We start from the raw sequence: 26,755 nt of genomic DNA on the forward strand, positions 1-26,755 counted from the left end.
ATTTGGTAAGTGCAACTCATTTGCCCTTACTTTTTTTTATATCAGAATGGTCTGCATAATTCTTTTATGTGACAAAATTAAATCGCTTGCAGATGCAACATTTTTTTTGACACCTCATATTATAAAATTGCGCAGAATTGTCAGAACAAACCTTGGATTTAATATGCCAATGTGGTTATGTCCTACAGCCATATTTCTTGTTATAATTTCTGGGTATATTGAGCTATTTATTCCCTGACGATGAGGTATACTGAGCTACTTATTCACTGACGATGGGCTTTCTTCCAAGGCAAAAACCACAGTCATTGAGAACGTTTGATTTATCACACAATAGAATCATCTTTTTCTTACATGAAGACATACATACCTGCATAACAGTGCTCTTTGACAAACAGCCGACAACCATTTAGGTATTCATTGGAAAAGTTGAAACCTGTAATGTATTTTTTCCTTTTTCCTTTCTCTAATTTGATCTGAACTCTGAAGCAGCTAATTAAGATGGAAAGTGCGCTCTACAAATTCTATTTTATTATTATTTACATTTGGCATAACAATATTAAAATGTGTGATGAATGGGATGATTACAAGTAGGTAATGACACACGACCTACCCATCCTCCTTGGCTGTCGAGCCAGACGGCATAGCGATCGCTGATGAAGCGGACACTGTTGTCCTTGATGCTGCTGGCGTGCTTCCCCATGGAGTGGGCCAGCCTGACGGCCACCTTGGTGAACTTGAAGACTATGGCAAGCTGCTCCATGCCGACCTCCTGGCCGACGATGGACTGCATGGTGTTGCTGAAAGACTGGTAGGTGTCGTTCAAGATGACGCCCATCAACATGCCGGTCGGGAAGAACGCCTGACTCCTGCGTCTCTGACTCTGAGGGGAGAGAGGAAAGGGATGACGGTGGAGTGGGTGAATTGGAGGAATCTTTCAAGGTTGGTGGTTCAATTAAGGAAGAGGGGACAGTCAAAGAAGTCGTGGAAGCAGCAAGTGGAGAGGAGTAGCACCATAGATGATGAATGACCGGTGCCGCACCATGGCAAAGGCTCATCTGCCCATTCTGCCTGGGGGGTGTTTCACAAAGATTTAAGTATGACTTAAATTGCACTTAAATGCCGACGCGTATCTGAAATGCAACGCGCAATCTAATTGATCATTATGCAATAGCGCGCGTCCTCTTTGCACGATCTGACCAATGCGGTCATGGCTTTTATACCGCGCACAACTAGGCATTTAAGTGCGACTCTAAGTCATACTTAAATCTTTGTGAAACACCCCCTGATGAGCTAAAAACCCCTGCTGCCGTGATTTCACTCGATGCAATCAATGGGATAGTCCTCTGTTTGACATGGGGAGATGGCATCATTTTTGAGATAGTTGGCTGGGGTTTGATATTTTATCAATCATCTGATCATTGGAACCAAATTGAAAGAAAAGGGGCTTAAGTTACACAGAATCGAGATACCATGTCTTGTCACTCCAATTGTAAACATGAAGCATATCTTTTCATGTCACAACCCCCATCTATACATTGCCACATGATTTCTATTTCCCACATAACTCTGACATCCTGTGGCAGATCTACATGTACTGTAGCTAGTTTGGCGAGTTAGATACAATACCATTTCACGGGAAAATTATGTCCGTGCACAATAGTGGGCCTTTCAAAATTGTTGTCTTATCTGACTACATCTGCCAATGCTTTCACCTTCCTTTACTATCAAGTGATACTGTTTACTTACCAGCTGGAAGCCATCCACATCGGTCTGTATCCGTTGGCCTATCTCAACGTATTCAGCTGTGTAGTCTACAATAAAATGACAAGAGAACAACAAGAGTGTCAGTAGAAGAATCTCAGTTAATATTCTTGAAGCTATTCACACTGGTTTTCATTCACCATAAAAAACGAGCTTTAGATTTCACAAGCTAGCCCATGATGCGGAATGATTTCGCTAAATCAGAAAATAACCCAGGACTTTTTTGTCAGTAGGACTCTGATCAACTAAAGACTCAAATAAAATTCTTCTTTATAACCAAGGGCATATCATATCATTGTGAATCAAGGACTTTTTAACTGTACTATAGGTAAACGAATATGATTTGGCACCGTTTGAAATGGTTCTCGAAAACAGGTGTGCTGTGTGTGATGTTTTAAATGTGAAATTCATGTGCACATCCTCAGTAGATGGTGAGGGTAATCACATAAAAACACACACTGGAATAAATTTATACAATATCATAAATCATTTTCTAATAATAACATGATATGTTATTTTGTTCCAGGAACATGGCTGAATATAACTAGTCCCGCAAGAAACTGTACTTACCCCGACTTACACCTGGTGCTGCTGTTGCGCCACTCACAGAAGCTGAACAGGAAGCATACGTTTCGGTTGTGCAGGTACTCTGGATCGGTCTCTGCTGTCCCCCTACTGCCCCACCGGTGCTGTCATTGAACTCGTAGTCCGCCAGAGCCTGATCCCCGATCATGGCCAACCTGTCGGCGATGCGCTTAAAGTATTCCTCCCGTTCCTCTTGGTTGCGCTGCTCAAATGGAATGTCACTGCCATCTACAGTCAGTGAAAAAAAGACGTTCTTCAACTACATGTTCAACAAAACATTTGGGGATCTTTTATATGTAGCTAGTCAGGTGATGCTTAACTATTTTTGAAAGTCACAGTTTGATCGCAATTTCACGTTTATGTACATGTACATGGCTTCTGAACCCTGGTTCAGCTGCACCTGCTAGCAGTGACGCTAAGTTTGACATCAAATGCTACTTTAACAACACTGTTAAAAATCCTTTTTAAACTGGGATGTCTCAAACCAAGATGTTAATGATTGTGGCAGGGAATTCAATTTGACCCCCCCCCCCTCCAGATCTCAGCTATGAAAAGAGAGACTGTAACAAGATTTTGCCAAGATGTCAAAACACATGTATTTTTACCACATACTATAACACTCTACCATCGTACTGCAGTGATGGAATTGCAAAGTACAGTCAGATAACCCAACCCCAAAAATAGTTTCATTGGTTGCCTACAAACCTCCGCTCTCAGTCCAGGAGTCTGTCACGTTCCTGTCTGGTCCTTCTCCGCCCCCGTTAGCCCCTCTCTCAGGGTGCGAGCTAGTGCCTCCGTCTCGTACGAGGTCATCAGCAACCAATGCTGCTGGAAGGACAGGAAACGACGTGTCCACGTCTCTCCTCACATGACCCGGTGTGGTACTGTCTAGTCGGATCACATCTGAAACAATAATAATAACAATGCGGAATAGATAGTTTCTAGATAGATGGCACTATACAAATGCCTATTATTATTATTATTATTATTATAATTATCATCATTATTATTATTATTATTATTATATTATTATTATTTAACAAAAATTTGATTTGGAATAACAAGGTTTAACAATGTCAATATTCCCTTCAATTCAATGTCTATTTTCACAAGTGTCCTAAAAAATATCAATAAAAACATATACAGTCAAACCTGTGTTATAGTGGCCACCTGTCTATAGCAACCACCTGCCTATATTGACCAATAACACTGATTTCCATGGAGGCATATTATGTGCATAGCCACCTGCCTAAAGGCCACATTTTTAATTTCCCCTGGGTGGCCACTATAGACAGGTTTCACTGTACATCTATATAAATACACATGGCAAATAAAAATCATCTTAGTGTTAAATAATAATAATAATGAGAATAACACCACACAATCAGTGCATTTATCTTCAGCACCTCAGAGCAGCATTCACACTGAAGAATTGATAGTGATATTCCAAAATGGTTTTATGAAAAGAAAAAAAATAGGTGTTATTGATGAAATCTGTTTGTTTGTATGAACAAATGACTTTAAAAATGATGGCTCCAATTTCCTGGGTGCCAAATCAATATCCAATTTCCTTCTAATTAGTATTGACCCAATGTACATGTACATATGAATTACAATGATGAAATTTCAGGAATTATCATAGTCAGTCAACTACGAATGGCCAAGATATTCTTTCAGGACAAACTGAACAAATATGTATACATCCTTCTGTCTCATGATATAAAATCACTAGGAATTTTTCAATTTGCATCTTCAATAGCGTACTGCAACAATAATAGGCTTTAGTGTTCATAGCATACAAAGTTGTTGGATTGAAGCACCTCATAATACATAAAGCACACTCTGTCTGTCAACTATCCTGGTGAAGAATGTTATTTGGGGGAAATTCACATCGACACGGACAGGTGATATGTCAGGCAACATTATGATATTTGGCATGCTCAGTGTTGCTTCACCCCACCCACTAGCCATGAAAATAACGCGGACTATTATGATCCACTAGTGAAAATACAAATAAAAAAGTCCCTATTGATGTGAGTGGACCTCAATCTGGCACACTCCATTAAGAAGTGCTTGATTTGTCTTTACTTACTATTCAATCCTCTCTGTGCTCTTTCTGCTCTAGTTCTTCTAAACGCCAAAGTGCGTGGCCTCTCGGGTCTCTCCGACCCTTCCGATGATGCAAAAGAACCAAATGAATCATGGGATGTGGCTTGGGAGAGCGGCGGATGCGCTCCCTGGACGCGATCCAATACCTGAGAATCACTAGCGTTACCTGAGTTTTCTCGTCTCGCCTGACGCATTTCAATTATCAGTCTTCTTCGCTCAGCGTCGTTGAGCGAGCGGGTGTGGTCTGCGCGTGACGCGAAATACTCAAAGTCCATTGAGGCAGTATCGGAAGGAGTCGTTGCACCGGCTCCACTTTCGTCGGTAGGTGTGGATGCGCTTTTCCGCGACTTCCGTTTGAATTGAAAGCTGGGCCACCGCCTGGGTTTAACATCCTTTGGCTGTTGGAGTTCTGGAGGCCTTGGAGGGAGTTCTGGGGGTTTGGAGGGTATGTGGTCTTTGGTGCGGTGGTGATGGTGATGGCGGTCACGTGATGACCGTCGAAATGATTGCTTGAGTCTGGCAGTGAAGCCGGTCTTTTTCATTTCTCTATGAACTTCAGTTCTGGCATGATGCCTAGTGTGTGACTTCTCCAGTTCTTCCTTTTCCCTCTTCTCCCGCTCTTTCCGTAACCTTTCTCTTTCCTTCTCCCATTCCTTTTCCCTTTCTTTTTCTTCCTTCCTTCTCCGTTCCATTTCTTTCAATTTTTCCTTTTCCCTTTCTTTATACTCCTTTAATTTCTTATCCAGTAGTTCTTTTTCTTCTTTCTCCTTCCTCAGTCTTTCCTTTTCCATTTCTTTTTCTTCCCTTTGTCTTTCCTTCTCCTTCTCTTTTTCTTCCTTGAGTCTTTCTTTCTCTTTGTCCTCTTGTCTTTGCACAGCACTTGGTGTCCTAATGATTTTCCGAGAAGTACTCGGGGATCTCATAATGTTTTTTGCTTTATCTAAAAAACTACGCTTCCGTCTTGGTTCCTTCTTACTATCACGCTTGTAGCCATCTCTTGTAAGAGTGGCAGATCCATTTTCCTTGTCTTTCAGCTTCAGTGTGTCCATTCCTTCCTTAGGCTCCCTATGCACTTGCATTCGTAAGGTAGATGGCGCCGAGCGAGATCTTGGAGACTGTTCATCTGACGATGACAGTTCGTCATCGGCACTTTGTTCCATTGCGGAACTCTCCTCCATAATTGAGCACTTCATCGCTTCATGGAAACTCTGCTGTGTCACACTAGCTCTTGAAAAAACAGTCTTATCCGCTGGCGCATCTGAAGTCGTTTCTGCAACCATTGTTGATTGAACATGAACCTCGCTCGTGGTGGAGTCAGTACTGAGCGTAGAACAGATAGACACGGTATTGTTCCTTGCCGACCTTACCCGCTTCTTCTTTTCCTGAGCAAAATATTCCCTAGTAAGAACAGCATCGTTAAGACTCTTGCTTCTCCTTTTTAGGTACATTTCCAAAACTTTAGCAGTGTCTTCTTTCTTAACCGGAATCCCTCGACCCCTGGTCTTCCGATTCCATGGTCCTTTAAGGCTTCCATTCTGACGCTGAGGTCGATGCGTCCCGTTTGCTTTCAAGGTGCCGTTCTGCGACCCCGGAGGCGTTTCCTCCGGGACATCGAAGTGCGCCATTCTGGGGAACGTACCCCCTCGTTTCTTCTGCCCCTTGCTCTCAAAAATGATGTCCTCATCGATGGAAGTGGTTGCTAGGGTGGCCAGAGGCGCAGTGTGGTTCATGTCTTGGGTGTCCATGGCTGGCTCTGTCTCCATCGAGTCCTCTCGCATCATCAGGTTGCTCTTGACCCTACGAGATGACCGCTTCAGACTTCGACGAACCTTCTGGATCTTCGCGATCGCTGGAACGGGAAAAAGGAGAAAAAGATATATATTTGTTATGTTTAAATAAAACAATTTTACGGACACACAGAATACATGATCACATCATCTTATTCCTGTGTATGAGATAAAATAGGATGCCTTGCCCCTTGCCAAAGCATGTTTAAAGCTATCTTCCATAAAACTTGCAGGCTATATTCACAAAAAGTTTTTAATTTTAGTATTATGTTAGCCAAACATTACACAAATCTTATATAAAATGAATTGATATGAATGATCAATTTCAATATATTAACACTCCAACAAACATTTGAAGAATAATTGAATAAATATCCTCCCTGAGAATATACTAAAATAGTTTCCCCATGGATTAATGCGGTGTACTCACATCACTCATATGCAGAAAAATTGAAAATGAATCTCATCAAATAAATAAAACTCTCTGTAGTCTTTCTAGAAATTAACTTGTGGTTTTTAATCTAAATTTACATGTATATGGAGCAAATCAAATTGATGGAGAGTTAATGTCAGATCTCGGTCTGATTCATTACATCCAGAATTGCTTACTGATTGGAAGATGGAGCAATAGATTGAAAAGAATATTAGCAAATAAAATGCTGCTGATTTACATGTATGTAGTGCATCTATGTGTGTGACATATACAGGTATGAGTCATCTATGTTTGTAAAGCGATGGGTCTTACACATGTGCGTACATGTAGGTAAAGTGGGGAAGAGAAAGAGAGAAGAGGGTAGGGGATGGTAGAGGAGGAAAGTGGTGGGGAGGAGGGGAGAAAGGGGAGGGGAGGAGGAGGGGAGTAGGAGGAGGAGGAGGGGCAGAGGAGGGGAGGAGGGGAAGAGGAGGGGAAGAGGGGAAGAGGAGGGGAAGAGGAGGGGAAGAGGGGAGGGGAAGGGGAGGGGAAGAGGAGGGGAAAAGGAGGGGAAGAGGAGGGGGAGAGGGGAGGGGAAGAGGGGAGGGGAAGAGGAGGGGAGGAGGGGAAGAGGAGGGGAGGGGAGGGGAGGGGAAGAGGAGGGGAAGAGGGGAGGGGAAGAGGGGAGGGGAAGAGGAGGGGAGGGGAAGAGGAGGGGAAGAGGGGAGGGGAAGAGGAGGGGAAGAGGGGGGAAGAGGGGAGGGGAAGAGGAGGGGAGGAGGGGAAGAGGAGGGGAGGAGGGGAAGAGGAGGGGAGGAGGGGAAGAGGAGGGGAGGGGAAGAGGAGGGGAGGGGAAGAGGAGGGGAGGGGAAGAGGAGGGGGAGAGGGGGAAGAGGGGAGGGGAAGAGGAGGGGAGGAGGGGTAGAGGAGGGGAGGAGGGGAAGAGTAGGGGAGGGGAAGGAGGGGAGGGGAAGAGGGGGAGGGGAGGGGAAGAGGAGGGGAAAAGGAGGGGAAAAGGAGGGGAAGAGGGGAGGGGAAGAGGGGAGGGGAAGAGGAGGGGAGGAGAGGGGGTAGAAGGGGAGGTGTGGAGGAGGGGAGGAAAAGTTATTGGGGAAAATATGAGGGGGATGAGGGGAAGCAAGTAGAGGAGGGCAGGAGGGTAGGGGGGAGGGCAGGGGTATTAAAGGGAGGGCAGTGTAGTAGAATGGAGGGCAACAGGATGCATTTCAAAACAAATTATCAAAGATTCAATATCTATTAAATTGTCGCCAGAAATTCAGAAAAGAATCAGAAAATAGTACTGTCGGACATACAAGCAAATATGAAAAAGAAAAAATACAGAGCTGGAAATGTGTTGCGCAAAGGGCACAATATTGCAGCTAGGATGAAGTCAATCAGGCAACTACTCCAAATCTCCAAATTCAATTTTCAAAATGCCAAAATGCACTCAGCATATTTTCAGGCTCAAAACACAAGAGTGCGAATTCATTATCACTCAACATGCTCTTTTATACTGGGTGCAGTAATGTAATATAATCAATAAACTTAGATGTTTGCAAGTTCATGTTCATCCATACTACCTACTCATGTGATGGCAAATTAAATTCCTCCTCAGCTCTCAGAAACAACATAAAATGTACATGAATGTTCTATTTATCCCTTTTCCCTTGTATGATGAAGCTATAGACAAATGATATCTGATATGAATATTAGAAATTAAGGTGATTTTAAAGAGAAATTCCAGTAGTTGCAGTAAACACTGATTTCATGAGAAAGTCTGTAAAACCAGGCTTAATTGTCAGTATATTATCGAGGATCTAGATCTGGTAGTTACATAAACTGAACTTTGTGAAATCTTGAAATCTACGCTGAAAAATGTTCAGACTGAACTTCCCCAACACAGATAAGCGCACGTGGGACAGTGTATAATTATTGCTTTGAGCGTCGGGCCCGACGCTCTACCCGAATCCTGTGCTTATTTGCTGATTTCTCAGCAATTACACAATTTCTTCCAGAATCCTTTGGCACATGCGTTTTATTTATACAAACAGACACTTTGGTGGTCATTTCATTGGATTCTGTACGAACTCATTTTGATATCGTTACCAAAACTAGCATTTACCTTTAATCTAAATATATAATGGACAACAAATTTGACTTCCATAAGGTCAACTGGGGCGGATCCAGCACACTATTGCAGCACCTTGAGTAATTTTACAGTGTACATGTATATTGTGCATTACAAAATATTATTATTGTAATATCAATGCATTATCAGCATCCCATTTCATAGCTTGAGTTAATTTACAGATGTGAATATGCAACATACTGTTGGCACAGTGTCATATAGGCCTATTTCTGTCATCGCCTTCATGACAGTTAATGCTCGATATATAATTGATCATTTATTAGGACAAGCTCACGACGAGCAAGTCCCAACATGCCCTGGGATTTAAAGGCACCCTTTCTCAAGCTTGGGAATTATAATTACTTAATTGTTGGAAGTATTTTTTAAGTCACTATTTGAAAAGTTGATAAAAATTATATTCTATTTCTGAATTTGGTGAGCAATTCAAACAAAGTATTCTTAACGCCTAATTCATTTAATGTGCTTCTTTGAACACTGCACTTTCACTCAAAATTTCAAGGATCAGCATTCTAAAATGATATTTCCGTCTTCAAAATTAAGTAGAAACGCACCCACGGAGGTGAAAATATTGTCAACTACAACAAGACTTGAGTGTCACCGGACCATAATCAGCCGCTCTCTTTGTTTTCAAATCACTCCCATTTGCTGTGTAGCGATGATAAGGTGATGAAAAATTAATGAGAGATTTTGGAAGGAGAAAGGGTTTGAAAAATGAATGTGAATGGAAATACCATTAGGTGCAAATTGAAAGTGATGTTCTTGATGAAAGATTGAGCGATTGGTCATACACATGTATATTGCCTATCAGGTCTACAAAGTGATTTTTTGTTGTATTGATTTTAATGAAATTTTCAGTTAAATGCTTGGTTTTTTTCTTCATTTAATTTGTTGGAGCTATAGGCCCGAATTCACAAAGGTCGACTAAAGTTATACCCGGGGTATAAAACGCGTCATTTGACGTCATTTTAATCCATGGACTAAAGTTAGCACCTAGGGGCTAACTTTTGCGATTCACAAAGGTGGACTAAAGTTATACCGGGGTATAAAACGCGTCATTTGACGTCACGATTTAGTCAGCTCTTTGGGGTGGACTAAATCGGTGGATTAAAGTTAGTCCACCGTTTTAACCAATCAGAGAGCAGCGTTGCGATTGCGGAAAAGTTTGCCGTAAGAAAAAAGTTTTTTGGACGGAGACGAGATTTGGTGTGATCGGCTTATCTAAAGCTTAAAATTTCACGACTTCGACCGAGATTGTAAGTAAATCACATAATTTTTTGGAGCTTAAATCATGACGGAGCCTTCAGTTCCATCAGTAAATATTATTGATAGCTTTAACTTTCCAAAAAGTATACTCGAAAACTTGAAATGGTATCTGAATCATTGTTATCGTCGCGTCTCTAAGGTGCTCAGTCCCAGCCATGTACTTTTGTGTGCGTTCATATCTATGAGCAGTGCAGTGCAGTGCGAGACGCAATTAGCGTACACTACACAGGCAAGGTAGGCGTGATTGAAAGGCCGATACTAGTTATGCCAGGCAGTGATTTTGAGTGATTCTCGATTTCGTGTGATTTTCATGAATTTTTTGTTGTCTACGATACCCATGCCACTCCTCCTGGCTCTGCCAACACAATCTACTGTACATCTAATTTTGTCTAAAGCAAGGGCAAGGCAAGGCCAGGAATGGAGGAATCCTGGCAGGATAGCAGCAATACAAATACAGAGCCGGTATAGACATTCTACTACTCTGGGCTGGCTTTGCCTTGGCTTGGATAGATGGTCAAGCTATGAAGCTTACCTGGTAGCCATGTTAGAGTTAGTCCTACAACATCGTTGGAGTAAAAAAAAATTTATAATAAGGGTCACCTCTTAGACTAAGGCTCGTTCGTAGGATGAGTGGGCTAAGCCCTGATTCAATTATTTTTGGAAATTAAAAAAAAAAAGATTGGGTTCCACTCACCGCTGTTTACTCCAACAGCTATAAATGAGCTAATTTTACTTTTACTAAAACTAAGTTTTACTGACCTTCGGCATCGCATTTGCGATCACTTATAGATTTACGGTGTCGTCAAAACATTAAAAAAATAATGGAAATCCTAGGCCTAATTAATAATTTGAGTAGATCTAACTGAGGTCTAACTTTGAAAATTCTCTCTTTTGGGGGTTATTTTCTCTACCCCACCCTCTTTGTTTCAAGTATTTTTTTTTCACACGGTGTCCTTCCAATGTTAAATTCACATGAGACCACAGACAAGTGCATTTGATCTTTAGTCCTCTACATTTGTAGTAGACCGATAAATAGGTTTATTTCTGTCAGGGATATGCTCCCCTGAGAGTTCATGTGGCTCCGCAGCATCCCCTCCCACAAAAAAAAAATCAGAAAATGTTACAAGACTTCTCTGAAACAGCGGATTTTATCAATCTACATTTGTAGCTGCTTTATTATTTTTTTTTTATATACTTTGACATTGCAGTATGATTGATGAATAAATATTTTTTTCATTATTTTTTTTCTCTTCCATATCAGCAACAGACCATACATACTCGGCAGATTGTGATCAATCAAGACAAGGCAAACATGGCTCACAATTTTGAACTGCTGTGCCGTCTTGCAAGAGAGTGAGGTATGCCTTATCAATTCATATTTAAAAAAAATTAAATGTCATTAAAATGGCCTTTTTGAATAAAATATTATTTCCGGGATTTGAATTCATCATGTAATTGTAAATGTATCATGTGACATGTATGTTACTTTTTCATTCTTGTCATAGTAATTGACAAAAAAGAAGAGGGGGGACCTTGCTTGTGTGTTATTAACATATATATTTGTCTACTGGTCACTAGTTTTTTTTTTTAAGGCTTGTTGATCTCCAATTAATCCTGACATTTTGTTGAATATTTATTTAAAAGAGAGAAAGAAAACATTGTCAGTCTGATGAATGCCGGGGGGGGGGGGGGAGTAAAAAAAAGGTTTAATGAGACTTTGATGAAGATTCATGAAAATATGTTATTCGAAAGTCACTCGCAAGCAATAACCTCTATTTGTGTAAACAAAGTTCCATAAAATTAGTGCCTTGCCTTCATTATTAAAGCCAATTGAAAATGATTCACTTAATCAGTTTTCATAGAAGCATCTCTAAGACGTGGTTTTTTTTCTTCACTTTTACAAGTAGGTAAATAGAAAAGCTACTCATGTCAATTAGAATTTTCATCCTATGTTTTTTTAAGGATTTCTGTATAATCTTTCACATTCTGTTCCTCATTTTAAACACTTTTGAATTAAATGAAATTCAAAGAGTAAATTGCCCGTTCATGGTGACTCTTCAACACAATCTTTCAACTTCCATGCAGATTCAGCAACACATAGAAAGACCACAGCATGGATTAAGAGACAGGAAGAATCCATTTGAATACTACGAGGATGAACCTCTCAGAGTGGGGTACCAACAGAGAGGACCACACATTGCCTGTCATGTTACAGGTTTTGACAGGACTTTGTTTTTATGCCATTGGTGAGTTTTCATGTGCGAACTATAAAGCAGAAGGTAATTGGGGGGGGGGGGTCAAATTATGTTCTATGAAAGTGATTCTCCAGGCCAAAAATAATGAGATTTTGATAAAGAACAATTCGACTAGCAAAAACCATCAATATTGGATGGAGAATTATGAATTGATTCAGTTTTAAAGTTTTACATTACTTGGGGGAAACAGTTCTGTGTATCTCATATATGCAATATTCATATCCCCACTTGTTCTCTAGTGATCTGAAATTATAATCATTAATTTTTTTCCTCCAGGAATGTAAAAATGGGGTTGACTGCTAATTATATATTTAAGATAGTTATTGCGAGTTCAGAATAATGTAAGGATCAAGGATTGGAAGTATCTAGTCATGAAAATTAAGTTTTATGTTTTGCTTAGCATGAAGATTTTCCATTGAGTAATTGTCGCCAGAGCAAATATCATTGAACCCTTGTACATTCATGTGTGGAAAATGTGTGGATGTGACATCATCAGGCTACTTCTTCCATATTCATGATAACATGTACATGTTTTACAGAAATAATTAATGCAAAATCTAATATTCATTATTAATCATCCAAATTGTATGATTTTTTTTTTTGCTTTCAGCCAGGAGAACTAGTAACCCCTTACATGGGAGGGGGAGTGTTGGGGGTATTTCACAGAAAGGTTTTTTTCGGAATGAAACATGTAACCCTTTGGGTTGGAAATAGGTGGGGATTTTATTTTTCTCTCATTTTTTACAATGTAGCAACATTTTTTAATACAAATATGTCATATTCAAGTGGGAAATTATCATGAAGGATGATTTATAACCACCCAAAAAATAAATATTGGTATGTCATTTCAGCTAGAGAGATATTCTCCATTTTGCATGGATAGTTATTGCAGTAGAGTTTTTTTTTAATGAATCTAAGAAAAATCTCTTTAAGCAGTTCCAGTGCATCATAAACATCAGGTCATAACAGAAGCACAATGTTTGCAAACGTAAATGGTAAAGTATCAATTGGCTTTAATATCAATAAACCAATTACATAACATCACTTATCATTCGTTAACTAAAGGTACCTTTTAGAAGATGCAAGCAGACGAAGCAACTATATCACAGTCATCCGTGTGCAGAATCATCAAAGATTTTTCTGAGGCAATAGCAAGGAGTAATAGTTAATGAAGTTTCCAATGACAAGAAATTCAAACCACCCATCGACAATTTGATGATTGCTACAGGTTTCCAAGAGTCATAGATGCTATCGATTGGGGCCAATCCGGGCCATGTCTACATCAGGAGTCCTGATTGGGAACAAGCCCTGTACTTAGCAGGAAGAACAGGTCTTCTGTAAATGTATAGGTTGGTATACTCAATCAGTTTTCAATGTGATATTCTCTGTATTCAACATCTACTAGAGGTATGTGATAATGAAGAAAAAATATATTGGCCCCTACTACATGTCTTTTACTGTCTTTTATCAAGTTTCAATCTTGTTGTTGGTCAAATTTTTTTGTAATTTTAAACTCTTAATATGTGAAATAAGACAATTTTAAAGATTTCACTGAAGAAAAAAAATATAGATAATCTGCTAACTTTCCTATTGCAGGAGAAATGAAAAATAGAAAAAATGCATTTTGCTTATTCAGGTAAAGGAGGTATTAATTGCTTGATCAATGAAGATATATTTCCAGAAAGAATACCGAAGAGAAAATTTTCTAATATTCATTTTGTTTTGATCCTTATTGCAGGTATCCGTTGCTCCCCTCTTTGATGAATTCTTGCCTGCATTCTGTTGTCAATAGAAAAGGACGGTGTGCTACGGGTATTAAGCATTCCATTGGATTATCTGTGCATGAAAGTGGACACTTGTGATAAAAATATGGTAGCTTGGTTGATAGGATGTGTTCATGCATTCCGATTTATCATTAGTGATCAAATGACCATTTTGCTTTTTAAAACCCAAATTCACAACATTTTTCTTGTTTGACAAAAAGTTTGGGACGTGAATTCCAGGATATAAATGACACACATGATGGGCTAATGTACAAGCAGGGACACGAGAGGTATAAGCAACATTTTTTTTGCTTAATTAAGTTTGGCATGAGATGGACTTGGTCTTTTTTATGATTCAAGTCGATTTTATACCAAGTTTGTTTTAATCAACAATCAATGTTTGAAGCCTCATGATTTCAATTTTAAAACCTCTTTGTTAATTAAACAGTCATTTTTCTTAGCATATGCAGATTCTTAATTTATCAAATTTAAATTATAAAATGTCATTTTTGCTGAATATCCTTTTTTCCACCTATTTTCATAGACCCTAAGATACATTTCTGTAGTAAGCACTATAAATACATTGCAAGCTATTATCATTTGTTTGATATTACTATTTTATAGAATCATCCTTTAATTTCTTTCAGAAATATATTTGACAAATTACTTGTGATATTCATGCTTTAGCTGTAGAGTTTAAAATCTTCATTAAACTTTTTTTAATCCATTGTTTATCTATTTTTATTCAGAGTTTCTGATGCATTGTTAAGAAAACGTAAACAGTCTATTCAATCTTCGTATCATTATGTAAAGAATATAAATCTACCTTAAAAAGTAATGCACTAAATAAACTGCTCTGTCTACTACACATGTACATATAAGTTTTGATTTTAAAGGTCAAGTCCTCCCCAGAAAAAATTCGATTTGAATTAATAGAAAAAAATCAACCGAGCATAATGCTGAAAATTTCATCAAAATCGGTTGTAAAATAGGAACGTTATGACATTTTTAGATTTGGCTTATTTTTCACAACACAGTTATATGCACAGATCAGTGACATGCAAATGAGACAGTCAATGACGTCCTTCACTATTTCTTTTGTTTTTGTTGCTTGAATTGTACAATATTTCATTTTTTACAGATTTGACATTGAGGGCCAACTTGATTGAACCAAAATTATAGTATTAAAATAATGCAAATCCCACATGTTCGGGGGGGGGGGGGGGGGGGGACTAATCTTGGTTTCACTTGACAATGAAGAGAAAATTTGAATATTTCATCTAGTAGAATAAAAAGAAATAGTTTGCATGCCGACTGGGATGTACATATAAGTGTGTGGTCAAGCAAAACTTTAAAAATGTCATAATTTAATATCTTTACATCAGATTTTGATGAAATTTTCAGTGTTACGCTTGTTGGGTTTTTCTCTTTTTATTCAAATCAACTTTGTGGGGGTGGACTTGTCCTTTTATATCGTTTTCAAGTAATTGTGTCAGGAGAAAACAAAAATGAAATTCTTTTATCAATTCTGTCCATATGCTGCATGGTTCATCGTTCTTGCAGGAGGCAAAAAATAAATTTATATAAGAAAGACTTATTTTATTTACTTTCAGATAAAAATTGTGCTAAGGAGAGATTAAGGTTATGTGTCAGGCAGGGGTGGTGGTAATGGTATGTTGGTTAAGGTTGTTTATGAAGAAAGTCAAGTGATTGCTTGCTTGTGCAGGAGGATATACTTCAAGAAACTTGTTGTAGGGTATAATGCAAAATTATAATAGAATTTAATTGAGAGAAAAGTATTTGGCACGTTAAGATGCACAATAATGTACATGTGATTGAAGCAAATGAGAAATGAAAGGAGTAAAGGTAGCTACATGTGTCAATGAGAGAATGGCCAGTGGTGTTATAGCATAAATCTTTGTTTAAAAGTTATTTTATTTTAGGAAATTTAGTCCGTTCAGTTTGAAAGTATAGAGGGAGGACCATGGACCACTGACCATGGAAAAAAGTCCCCCCCCCCCCTCCAAAAAAAAAAAAAAAAAAAAAAAAATATTATAACCAAGGAAAAAAAAGAAAGGTAAAACACATTTGTTCTGAATATTATGTCAAATCTATCACAAGATTGGATATTTGATACTAAAATTTTGGATATTTTTCCTTGCTCGCAATTTTTTATTTTACCCGATACGCCATATATTTAGCCCCCTCAAAATTTTGGGCCTAATACGTACGCCACTGATATTTCCCCAATTTCAAATATATTATTATGATTGGGTAGAATACCCTTTACACTTATCCAGGGTTGATAAGTCTTTATTTTTCTGATAAGGAAATTGTGTTTCCTTTAAGGAAAAAAATACTGCAAGCATGGTGAATAGCTTGACCTCCTCCCCCCCCCCCCCCCCTCCAAAGCAAACTGGAGTATATAGGTTAAGGTTGGGAATAATGCGATTGCAAGAGTGACCAGTGAGTGTGGAGGAGCTACTAATGAGTATCTCATCTCCTTTTAGAGATGTTGGTAGAACTGACGTATGGAATAGGGAGGGGGGGGGGGGCTTGGGGCTCTTGCCCCCCCCCCCCAAAAAAAAAGAATATTTATGTGAAAATCTAACACAAACTAGGATTTTAATGTCAATTTTGAAAAAATTTTGCTCGCTTAATTTTTTTTTTTAAATCAATTTATCGAGATACACCATATAAAAAGACGAGAATAAATAAATGAATTGAAAATATTACTTCGAATGGGAAAGTCAATTCTGAGGGAAAGGAAAAGAGGCACGCTTGTGGACGCGAGATCAGATCAAGGTCATGTCGCTTCGCCCCACGCGACGCTGGCCCCACCATTTACCAAGTCCAAGTACATAACCCAAACAAAGATTCAATTCCATATTTCCATTTTCTATCAAAGCTAGCTCCGGGTAAAGTTCCACCGGACTTCGATAAGGTAGGTAGGATTATACAATCAGATTGGTTATGATTTAATTCAAACAAATTAATGTGCACTTGATCTAGATGTAATTGGCGTGTAACGTTAGATTTATTTTTCCGTAGATCTAAGTAACTTCCTCAGGCCTAAAACGCAGTTACGGCACGCTATTATAGGCCTAGATCTACGTCTAACTGCACTGCACTGTAATACGATGGCGATCGATCTGGACTTCATATTAGACCAAAAAGGCAAAAAAAAACAAAAAAACTTTGGTCTCTGTCATTGTTCCGCTGGACTCCGTTGCCTCCACTAACCAATTGAGAAATAAGAAATTGAAAAAAAATGTGTAAAACCCCCTCGAAAAAGCCGGCTGCATGCTGCGCGCAGCTGTCTAAAAAGGTTAAAACTTCATCACGTTGCAGTGCACCTACCGCACGGTTCCGTACATTGACGGAGTTTGAACTTCTCGATACGCTATATACGGTACGATGCTGCAGGCGCAGTCGAGCTAGCTCGCACGCAGGCAGCGCTAACGTTAGTCCGAACCTAAGTTGGTAAATATTAACAAATAAGTAATGACAATGTTCGTTGTCAACACCTCATTGCTAAGAAATTCAAGTTCATGCTGCTGATACATGATTTTGGGGTTGAGTTCTGCTTCCTAACTCATGTGATGCAATGGCGACATTTCATATGGCCCTAGCAGACGAAACTCTCAAATACGACACTGAGCATGCTCAGTACTGCTTTATTACACTGAGCATGCTCAGTGCAGTGTTATAATAGTATGCTAGCTTCAGTCCATGATTTAATCCATGGACTAAAGTTATGACCGGGGTATAACTCAGCCGTGGGTTAAATTTAGCACCGGGTGCTAAAGTTAGTCCATGGATTAGTTAGTCCACCGTTTGTGAATAGCGCGGTGGACTAACTTTATACCCCGGTATTAGTTAACCCCCGACTAAATTTAACCCCGGTATAACTTTAGTCGACCTTTGTGAATTCGGGCCATAAAGTTTGATAAACTGATCTTTATAAGCCATCCTTGATAAAACAATTATAAAATTGAAACAAAAACTTTAAAGTACTAACATCTGTACTGTAGCATTGGTTGCATTGCCCTGAAAGCCAAAATCTTCAAGGAAATATGCATGTTCATTTTTTAATTATTAAACTTTGGGGCAACTAATGCATACAACTTTGCCAAATTTGCTCTTCCCATAGTAGGATCCATGTTCCAATCAAAGTACATACATACAGCAGAATTAGTCTTGCCATTCTATACCCTTTTACAATCAGGACGGACAGGTTTAGGTTTACACCGCGGTATGAGCTAGACTTTGGAATAAATTCATTGCACTCTGAAACAAACATCTTCAACCGGCAGTTGCTATGGTAATTCCATCCTCACGCAAAGAGCAATTTCAAGAGCAGGTTGTCTTAGGAATGACTAAGCGGTGAGTCATCGCCGACGTGCGACGGTGACTGACGAATGCGGCAAAGTTCATTTTTTCCCGGTAACAGCTTCTCTCGTTTCTTCGGACGCCCGCAGAAGGAGATGAATCCCCGCTCCGGATTAATTAAGGTGATCCCCAACCCAATTTAGCATTGAGGATCTTTGTATGCACTTCTACCTTTTGAAGATTTTTATTGATTTATGATTTAAGTAGGGTTAAGTGTTTAACCTAATCAAGACACTTTAGAGCCATATCTGCGGTGCTCATCAACAAATGCTCTATGTGCAGTTTTGTGATTTGTGTAACCATGAACGTGATTGAACTGCATAATAGCTTTATCATATTAAGCCCAATGAAAACTAGCTTGTTTTACTACTAACAGAAAGGGCAAGCCTTCAGATTCTGACACCTTAAAATTCATATTCAATACTTTTGAGTCGTAGCCCAATGTCTGCAATTTGAATTAATCGCAGAATGCAGAATAGAATAAGATTTGAGATTATAAGATCATTAGCAACACACCACTCTTTGTAAAACTTCAGTAATTTTATTTTTATTCAATCATTTCTGTTTTTTTGTAGAAATTTTGAAAGTTTCTCTCTGATTGTTGAAATCATCTTTTTGTTTTAGGTCAATCAAATATGTAAAAATGAAATAGGAAAGTGAACAGAATGGAAAAACTGAAGAAGAGGAGGGAAATAAAAATGAAAAGGGCTAGAAATAAATCGCAAACAAATATAATCTTCCAATAAATGGACAAGGGATGCCCGCAAGTAATGAACAAATTAACACAGATGTATACAAATGGACATACTGTACTGAACAAACCAACCAAGTTAAACATAGGCCTACCTCAAATACGGTCTTATAGACAGGTATAGCTCTATATAACAAAATAGGTGCTATTCATAAAGACATTTCATGGCAGCGTATTGTAGCACTAAAGACCCCCCAAAAAAATATCCTCACACCCCGTAATGTGCCCCTTTAATGTCGACACTTGGTGACGATGTATTAGGGTACATTCGTGACTTCACACTGGCTCGAATCTTGCCCCCTGCTTGATTAAACATGGACGAGGCAAGAGAAAATTAGAATTTCAACTCCGGCCCCTCACAGGTAATATCACAGAGAGAGGGCTTCTAGCCATTCTCGACCCTAAGGCCCTACCTTACTCAGGGGTCCTTCGCAAATGGAATTATTAAGCGCAGGTAAGTGTGAGTGATTTCTGCTCTGCCGTGAGGCATACATGTACTTGTACAGTTTCACACCAACCCCCTTACACACTAAATAACCCATTCATGAGATTAACCCACAGAGGTTCGGATTCAGTGCGGATCTGAATATTGCAGACCCGGCAAGTTAAATGGTGTTCATGTATTAAGGAATTAAGAAATAATCCACATTTCAACAGTTCTATTTTGAAGCAGAATCCACCTTTTTTGTTGTTGCAAATTTTGAAGAAATCAACTATAAAAAGATTTTGATTGACAATATATGGGGTTGAAAGAAGGACAATCTAACTATAAAATTTCACAGACATTTAGACCCCCCTCTTCCTTAAAATCCTGGATCTGCCAGCAACTAATCGGAAGACATGCCTTGCTGGTCTTGAGAATGACCACTTCTGCATGAAATATTCCTTGGTTTCGCGGTAAGCCACAGTATGTGCTTGCTGCTTCCGTGTTTTGAGCGAAGCGTTACCGATGCATATAGAAATCCAGGAATATGCCAAATTGCATGGAACGAAAAGAACTGCAAGTCAGATTAACTTTTAATCAAGTCAATACGTAATGTAATACATAATGTGACATTCGGAGAATTGCCCATCAGTGTATGATGAGGTGTGTATTCTGACGGGGATATGAAACAAAATCACACCCTAAGCCTCAGTCACAGTGAGCAAATTATGCTCTGCAAAGTGAATAAAATTAACTGTTTTCTATTTTCTAGCCGTTTTTCAAAAAGGCTATACAAAACAGCTCCAAAAAGGGAGACAAATTATAGGCCACTAAATGGCTAATAAAAAGACAGCAGGTTTATAGTCAATGTGATTGTATCAAATTTAAAACTTAAAGTAGGTCATTGAGTAGCATGATAGCAAAGCAATGCAATAATATATGTTGAATCAGCATACAAACTTTATTAATGTATAGATCTCCCGGGGGGGCCACTTCCATTGACGAGTGGATACCATGCGCGACCACAGGGTCTTGAAAAGCACCCTAAACACGTATTTTCTATATTCTGAAAATGCACCCCTTAACAAGTATTGGCGTGTGAAACCCTACCCTTAACAAGTATTGAAAACAAATACTATTGGCAAGTATTCCCAGAATTGAGCCCCTAAACAAGTACAGCGATGTATTTTCCATATTCTGAAAATGCACCCCTTAACAAGTATTGGAAACAAAACGATACTCTTGGCAAGTATTCCCTGAAATGAACCCCTAAACAAGTACAGCGATATTTTATTGTTACGTCACGGGTCCGTTGGTCGTCGGTTGTACCTTTACACACCATTATTTTGGTTTAGTACGACCCCACCTTCCACACCTCGCGCAAATCGGACTCTAAACACGTAGTGTTGGGGCAAAAAGGACATCCTTTAGAAAACATTTTGATTTTGTTTTATCATCCCCGCATATTTGACCCTAAACACGTATATTTTTCCGAGCGAAATAGATACCCTTTTTTCAATATTTTTGTGTTTTTGACACCCTTATCACGTTACGTACGTAACGTGCCCTATCTTGAAAAAGACATCCTTTTTACATGTTTTTTTGGTCGCGCATGGTATCCACTCGTCAATGTATGTGGCCCCCCCCCCCGGGATAGATCTACATGTATAGGTGCTATCCAAGAGTCAAGTATCATTATCGTCATTTCACCCCCCCCCCCCCCCTGCACATCGATTTTGTGGGATTTGGGGGACAAAATAATCTTGGGAAATAGGCTGCTATACAGTATTCAGAATTTTCTTTCATGCTTACTACATGTAGCAAATATTTATCCATCTATAACTCATTTTCCATACATGTACATAATTATACAAACCATAAATTTTTTTTCTTTACATTTTCCACTTCTGAAATAGTTTACATGTACTGTATGTACAAACAAACAAATAAAGCCCCAAAACAGAAGATATACTTGAAGACAGACAAATATTTTTCTCCTTCCCAAAAAGATTTCTTAAATAGGGCATTTTCCACATGAATATAAATGTAATCAAATTATTATGCTTACCGAACATCATCAAAAATGACAAACAGAGTCCCAAAATTTCACCAAAATTAAAAAATGTTCTAATAGTCAGAGGCATGATTTCTGAAAATGAGACATTATCAATATCTTCTCCTTTTAAATACTGCAATCTCGCAAACGGTAATTAAATTTCTTTGAAACCTTGATGTCATCTAATGTTTACTGGTGCATGTAATCTAAAGATAATGTGTGTACGAGGATGCTGACGTTATCAAAGGCCACTGAACTATTGCAAATCGGCAACACATATTATTCCTCTCTCTCTCTTTTTGCAGTGGGTGTAGAAAATTGACAGGCTTTTGATTTCCAGACACCTGAAGTAGAGCTATAAAGGTGCTTTCAAAATTGTTCTGAAGACAAATATGGTTTGATATGGTTTGATGAAGTTTTCAAAGGAAACATTTTTAAAGAAGAAGTTACATGTACATTTGCAAGAAATTGTCAATTACAATTTTATTCAATTGGCTTCAAGGTTACTGACACTTTATGATTCAATAAAAATGTAAAGTAGAACAAAACAAAAATAACGTGCTAAAATCACAAGCAGAAAATTATTGGATACGTGTAAGGGTGCTACATAACTTTATCTAAGCACATGCCCCGTTGGGCAAGTAAATTTTTAAATAGTTGGAAACTTGGAATATACTTGCCCAAAAATCTATTTCACTTGCCCGAAAAAATCCTTGAAAAAAATTTTTAACTCTTCAAACTAAAATATTGCGGTTTTATAAAACCATTGACCTTTTTTTTCTCTCTTTTGACAAGAACTGATACTGTATCTTGTTCTTGCATTTTTTTTTACAAAGTGATTTTATCTTGCCCGCCACGACCAAAATTAGGGTCGATATTATATATCGACCCTAATTTTGGTAATTCTACTGTGAGAATTTTGCTTGCCCAATTCGGGCAAGTAGTTTTGGTCTTTACTCAAAAACACTTGCCCGACTTTAACCTTTACTTGCCCCGGGCAATCAGACAGGTGCTTATGTAGCACCTTGCGTGTCATGAGTGTTACCATGGCAATATGTAACCCATGTGTTATGATGAAAATCAATTTCAGTTCAATTAAATGTACTTGTTAAAGCGTAGAATGAACAGAATATGAAGTCAAAACTTTTCCACGAAATGTAGAGATTTTAATAGAGATGAAGGATGATACAATAGAAAAACAGTTGAAATTAAAGAAAATCACATTTTAAACGGTTCACCAAAGACTGTTTTATTCATGATTACAGGGGTGGAAGAGAAGGACAATGTAAATTTCGTATAATTTCAAATAATTTACAGATAATTAGGCAAAATGTGGCTTTTATTGAGGGCAGATTTGTATCCTTCCTTTGAATTCATTCTCTGAACCCGCCTGAAGGCAGTAAATATCCAATTCAACTGTTCGGAAGTGATTGGTTCCAAGTTATGCACAGCAATAACAATATATGAGGCAAATCAAAATGTTTGTTTGAAATCGGAAATGAAACTATCTTCTGAAAGCAGCGAGCAGATCCATAATCCCTCTTCAATCATGAAGTACATGTAAACAAGGATGTGATAACATCTACAAACAGGGGGAATCCCTTATAATACAGTCATGCACTCATGCATATGAAGTTATCCCAACTTCCGAAGCAAAGGGGGGCACTTTGGTATGGAATTCTTGAAACTGAATTTTAAGGGCATGTCACACAATATTTTAATTTGTTGATTTTCAAATATTAAATTATATCATCCATATCTCACATACCAAGTTAAGAGTGTAATGTGATGTTTCACAAAAAAATTGCTCTTTAATAACAGCTGATTTTTTTTCAGGCAATTGCATGAACTCTTTGCACGCTGAATTAATTTTTGGGGGATAATGATGACAATTGTTTCCTTGTAATTTTCTTTAATTCAAGATATCCATATTGCACCATTTAATGTTATCCAAGAAATATTGCCTTTTATTAGCTTATCTAATTTGAAGTTAGGGGAGAAACTAATTATAACGATTGTTGAATTTAATTGTACGAATGTGCAAAATTGCAACATCAGCGCGTAAAGGGTTAAGACTTGCAAACAAATTAAACACATCTACAGAAGTATTATGACAGTTTGAACCTGCCCCACCCCCCTTTCTACTGAATGTTTTCTGAATATAATGCAGACCTAGAAACTGATTTTTTAGAGTCTGATTTTTTAAATTAATGATGCAATACAAATGGAATGTCTCGAAGTCACAAAAACAAATCAGCATAGACTAATTGATCTAGCATTATCTTTCAACAACAGAATCTGTTTATAACATTGACCACTGGTAAAAATTCCATTCACATGAGTGACCACTGACCAAAAGACAACTGACCAAACACAACTGATCACAATGGATGAACCATGACCGATACACACGTATGGTTGTACCATAAAGCTGAATGTATATTCTATTTTTTTTCCTCCTTTATTTCTTTAATAGTCATCAATCTACAAGTACATTGTGCCTCCTTCTCGGACACCATATTCACGTATGTAGTAGCATTATCAGATGTATTTCCCAATCTGTATATTGATTTTGGGCTTTACACTGACTGAGCTTGATAAAAGCAAACAAAGCCAGACAAACACCGCGTCACAGCTAGACAGTGTACAATGCAAACTGTAGGATTTCCATGTTTATCTTGGAATGGGGATTATGCAAAAATCAAAATGGGAATTTTTCAAAACTTCAATATCGTGGTAAAAAAAACACATTTTACCAAAAAGAAAACATGATATAAAAAGACGTCTGATATGGCCTGCTTAACCACTACTGGCTTGCAGAAATATCAGCAAACCTCTTGTCTGACTTTATCAAACACAGAGCTTCAAATCCCTTTACCGTTTTATTAGAAAATAACAATATGCTTTTCACACTGCATTTCCTTAATAATCCCCGGACTATCGTTAACCCCATGCTATCTTTTTTGGGTTTCACACTGTCATACTACTTGCTTTCATAGCGAGGGTTAACGCTTTAACCCCAGACTATCGCACAGCTCATGAATATTGATGATTTCGCCACACAGAGCGTGATTCACATGCAATTTTGACTTCTGTGATTGGCTAATGCTTAGTCCCACTTTTCCTAAGCCCGGTTTCTTTTCACACTGCATCTCTTAGCACCGCGATAAGCTGGCTGCTTTTTTGCAGGGCTAGATAGTACCGCACTATTTACCGTGCTCGCCAACTTTGCTAAAACGTAGTGTGAAACCGAAGTAGGCTAAACTTAACCCCGGTAATGGGGCTAGGGGAAGGTCTTTCCCTGGGTTAAGGAAAATATGTGCAATATGAAAAGCATATAAGTCACTCTAAAAATAGGCTACCAGTATTGACAGTTTGAAAATGTAAGTAATGCTCAAACCATGTTCAAAGCTGATTCAAAAACATTCCCTGTCGCTTATAATAAGAATCAAATACTCATACAGTTGTTTTTCAAAACAAGGTGAGTGAAAAATATTATGATTCCCTTGTTTTTCAAACAGTCGAAATTCAAAAACATGGATGCTGCAATTGCTGTCCAGAGTTGTCAACAAACACTACAAATTTAAGGAAAAAAAATCTGCCCTACAACAATCACAGAAGGAAGCAACTGACAAAAATTGAAATTCCTGTAAAATAAGCAATATAATACAGTGCTGGTGTGTTGCAATAACATTTGAAGTGTATGGATGTTTATTAAGTGACTTGTGCTAAAAATCTATTAATTAGTCCTATTTTGAAAATACAAACAATATTTGTTCTTTGTTCACTATTAATAACTTACTACCTTTTGGCATTTGATGTAATGTGATGACAACAGTGCAATTAACACTCATAACCCCCTGCTGTTTTGTAAATTCCATTCAGGTGACTACATTGTAATAAACAAGTAGACAATGGATCTATTAAAGATTTCATAATTGATTGACAGTTTGCTATTAAGCTGTGAGAAATGAGACCAATGGACTGGCAATTATTGTTGACAAGGAAAAACTGGTAGATTATTCTTCAGACAATCAAATAAGCCTTTTGTGATTTGTTTTTCTATATTTTATTCAGTTGTTAGTTTTATTTGTTTGTTTGTCCAAAGGTGTGTGTGTCTGCTTGTTGTTTCTTTGTAATACTCCAAAAATAATAGACCTTGTGGAGGATTAGCCTTGTAGACAATGCAAATACTAGTACTACAAAAAAAGCCACAAATATAGGGAGAAATTGCAAATTGAAGTTTTCTTCATACATGTACAGTTGAGGCCAGATGTTAACAGGTAACACCCAGGAAATTCAAAGAAAAGTTGACACTTGCCAAACATCATAAAATTTACTTGTGCAATCAAGACGAATTTGATATCAAACAAATGAGAGCTGAAAAATATTTAGGTGTCATTTTTTCCCAAAAAATCTTCATATTTTAGACAAATTTAAAAAAAACTTGACAAAAACATTTCATATTTGTGCTAGTTACTTCTCAACACAAACATTAAAGATTACAATTTTTTGGTCAGTGCGACATATCATGATAGAAGATGTAATATAAATCAAAGATTTGACATTTATATATTTCTGTGAAACGATGTTTGAAAATATTTGGCACGAATATAATTTTTTTTTTCACAGAAAATTCCACCTGAAATATACATTACTTTATAATTCCAACGGCATTCCAGTCATGTGAAAGAGCTTCATATATATGCTCTTTCATTTGATACCAAATTCGTCATGATAGTATTTATATACAAATTTCACTGAATTCCATGGGTGTATGTAAACTTTCGGCCTCAACAGTACATACATGTACCATGTGGAAGGCAATTTTTGAATTCATTCAGAGTATCTTGTTTCATTTTCTGTTAGCATGATTTGATTCAGTTTATACTGATGGTTGAAATCGCCTCTACAGGTCATTTGGGGACTTTTTTTTACCTAAGAATTATATTCATTAATTAGGATACTGTATGATTTGCAACTAAACAAAGAAAAAAATTAATTCCTTGAGGAAAAAAAGTATGATGAAGTACATATATTATGTGTAA

At 38.0% G+C, this 26,755-nt stretch overlaps 1 protein-coding gene and 1 long non-coding RNA gene across 2 annotated transcripts in view; one reads left to right on the plus strand and one right to left on the minus strand.

Annotated features, from left to right (window-relative positions):
• Nucleotides 1-26,755, minus strand: part of LOC129282869 (SAFB-like transcription modulator) — a 49,043-nt gene that overhangs the window by 8,226 nt on the left and 14,062 nt on the right. The window contains exons 3-7 of the mRNA XM_064114683.1: nucleotides 4,439-6,304; nucleotides 3,052-3,249; nucleotides 2,332-2,574; nucleotides 1,747-1,811; nucleotides 611-880 (exon numbers count right to left, since the gene is read on the minus strand). Coding sequence (XP_063970753.1) covers nucleotides 611-880; nucleotides 1,747-1,811; nucleotides 2,332-2,574; nucleotides 3,052-3,249; nucleotides 4,439-6,236 — 2,574 coding nt within the window. The 5' untranslated portion in view covers nucleotides 6,237-6,304. The remainder of the gene's footprint in view (nucleotides 1-610; nucleotides 881-1,746; nucleotides 1,812-2,331; nucleotides 2,575-3,051; nucleotides 3,250-4,438; nucleotides 6,305-26,755) is intronic.
• On the plus strand, nucleotides 9,707-15,677 carry LOC129257217 (uncharacterized). The gene is made up of 5 exons (XR_010296800.1): nucleotides 9,707-10,056; nucleotides 11,328-11,424; nucleotides 12,152-12,312; nucleotides 13,387-13,670; nucleotides 14,060-15,677. It is a non-coding gene; the product is annotated as an uncharacterized LOC129257217 (long non-coding RNA).

The sequence above is a fragment of the Lytechinus pictus genome, unplaced genomic scaffold (assembly GCF_037042905.1).
Source record: "Lytechinus pictus isolate F3 Inbred unplaced genomic scaffold, Lp3.0 scaffold_20, whole genome shotgun sequence".
Classification (NCBI taxonomy): domain Eukaryota; kingdom Metazoa; phylum Echinodermata; class Echinoidea; order Temnopleuroida; family Toxopneustidae; genus Lytechinus; species Lytechinus pictus.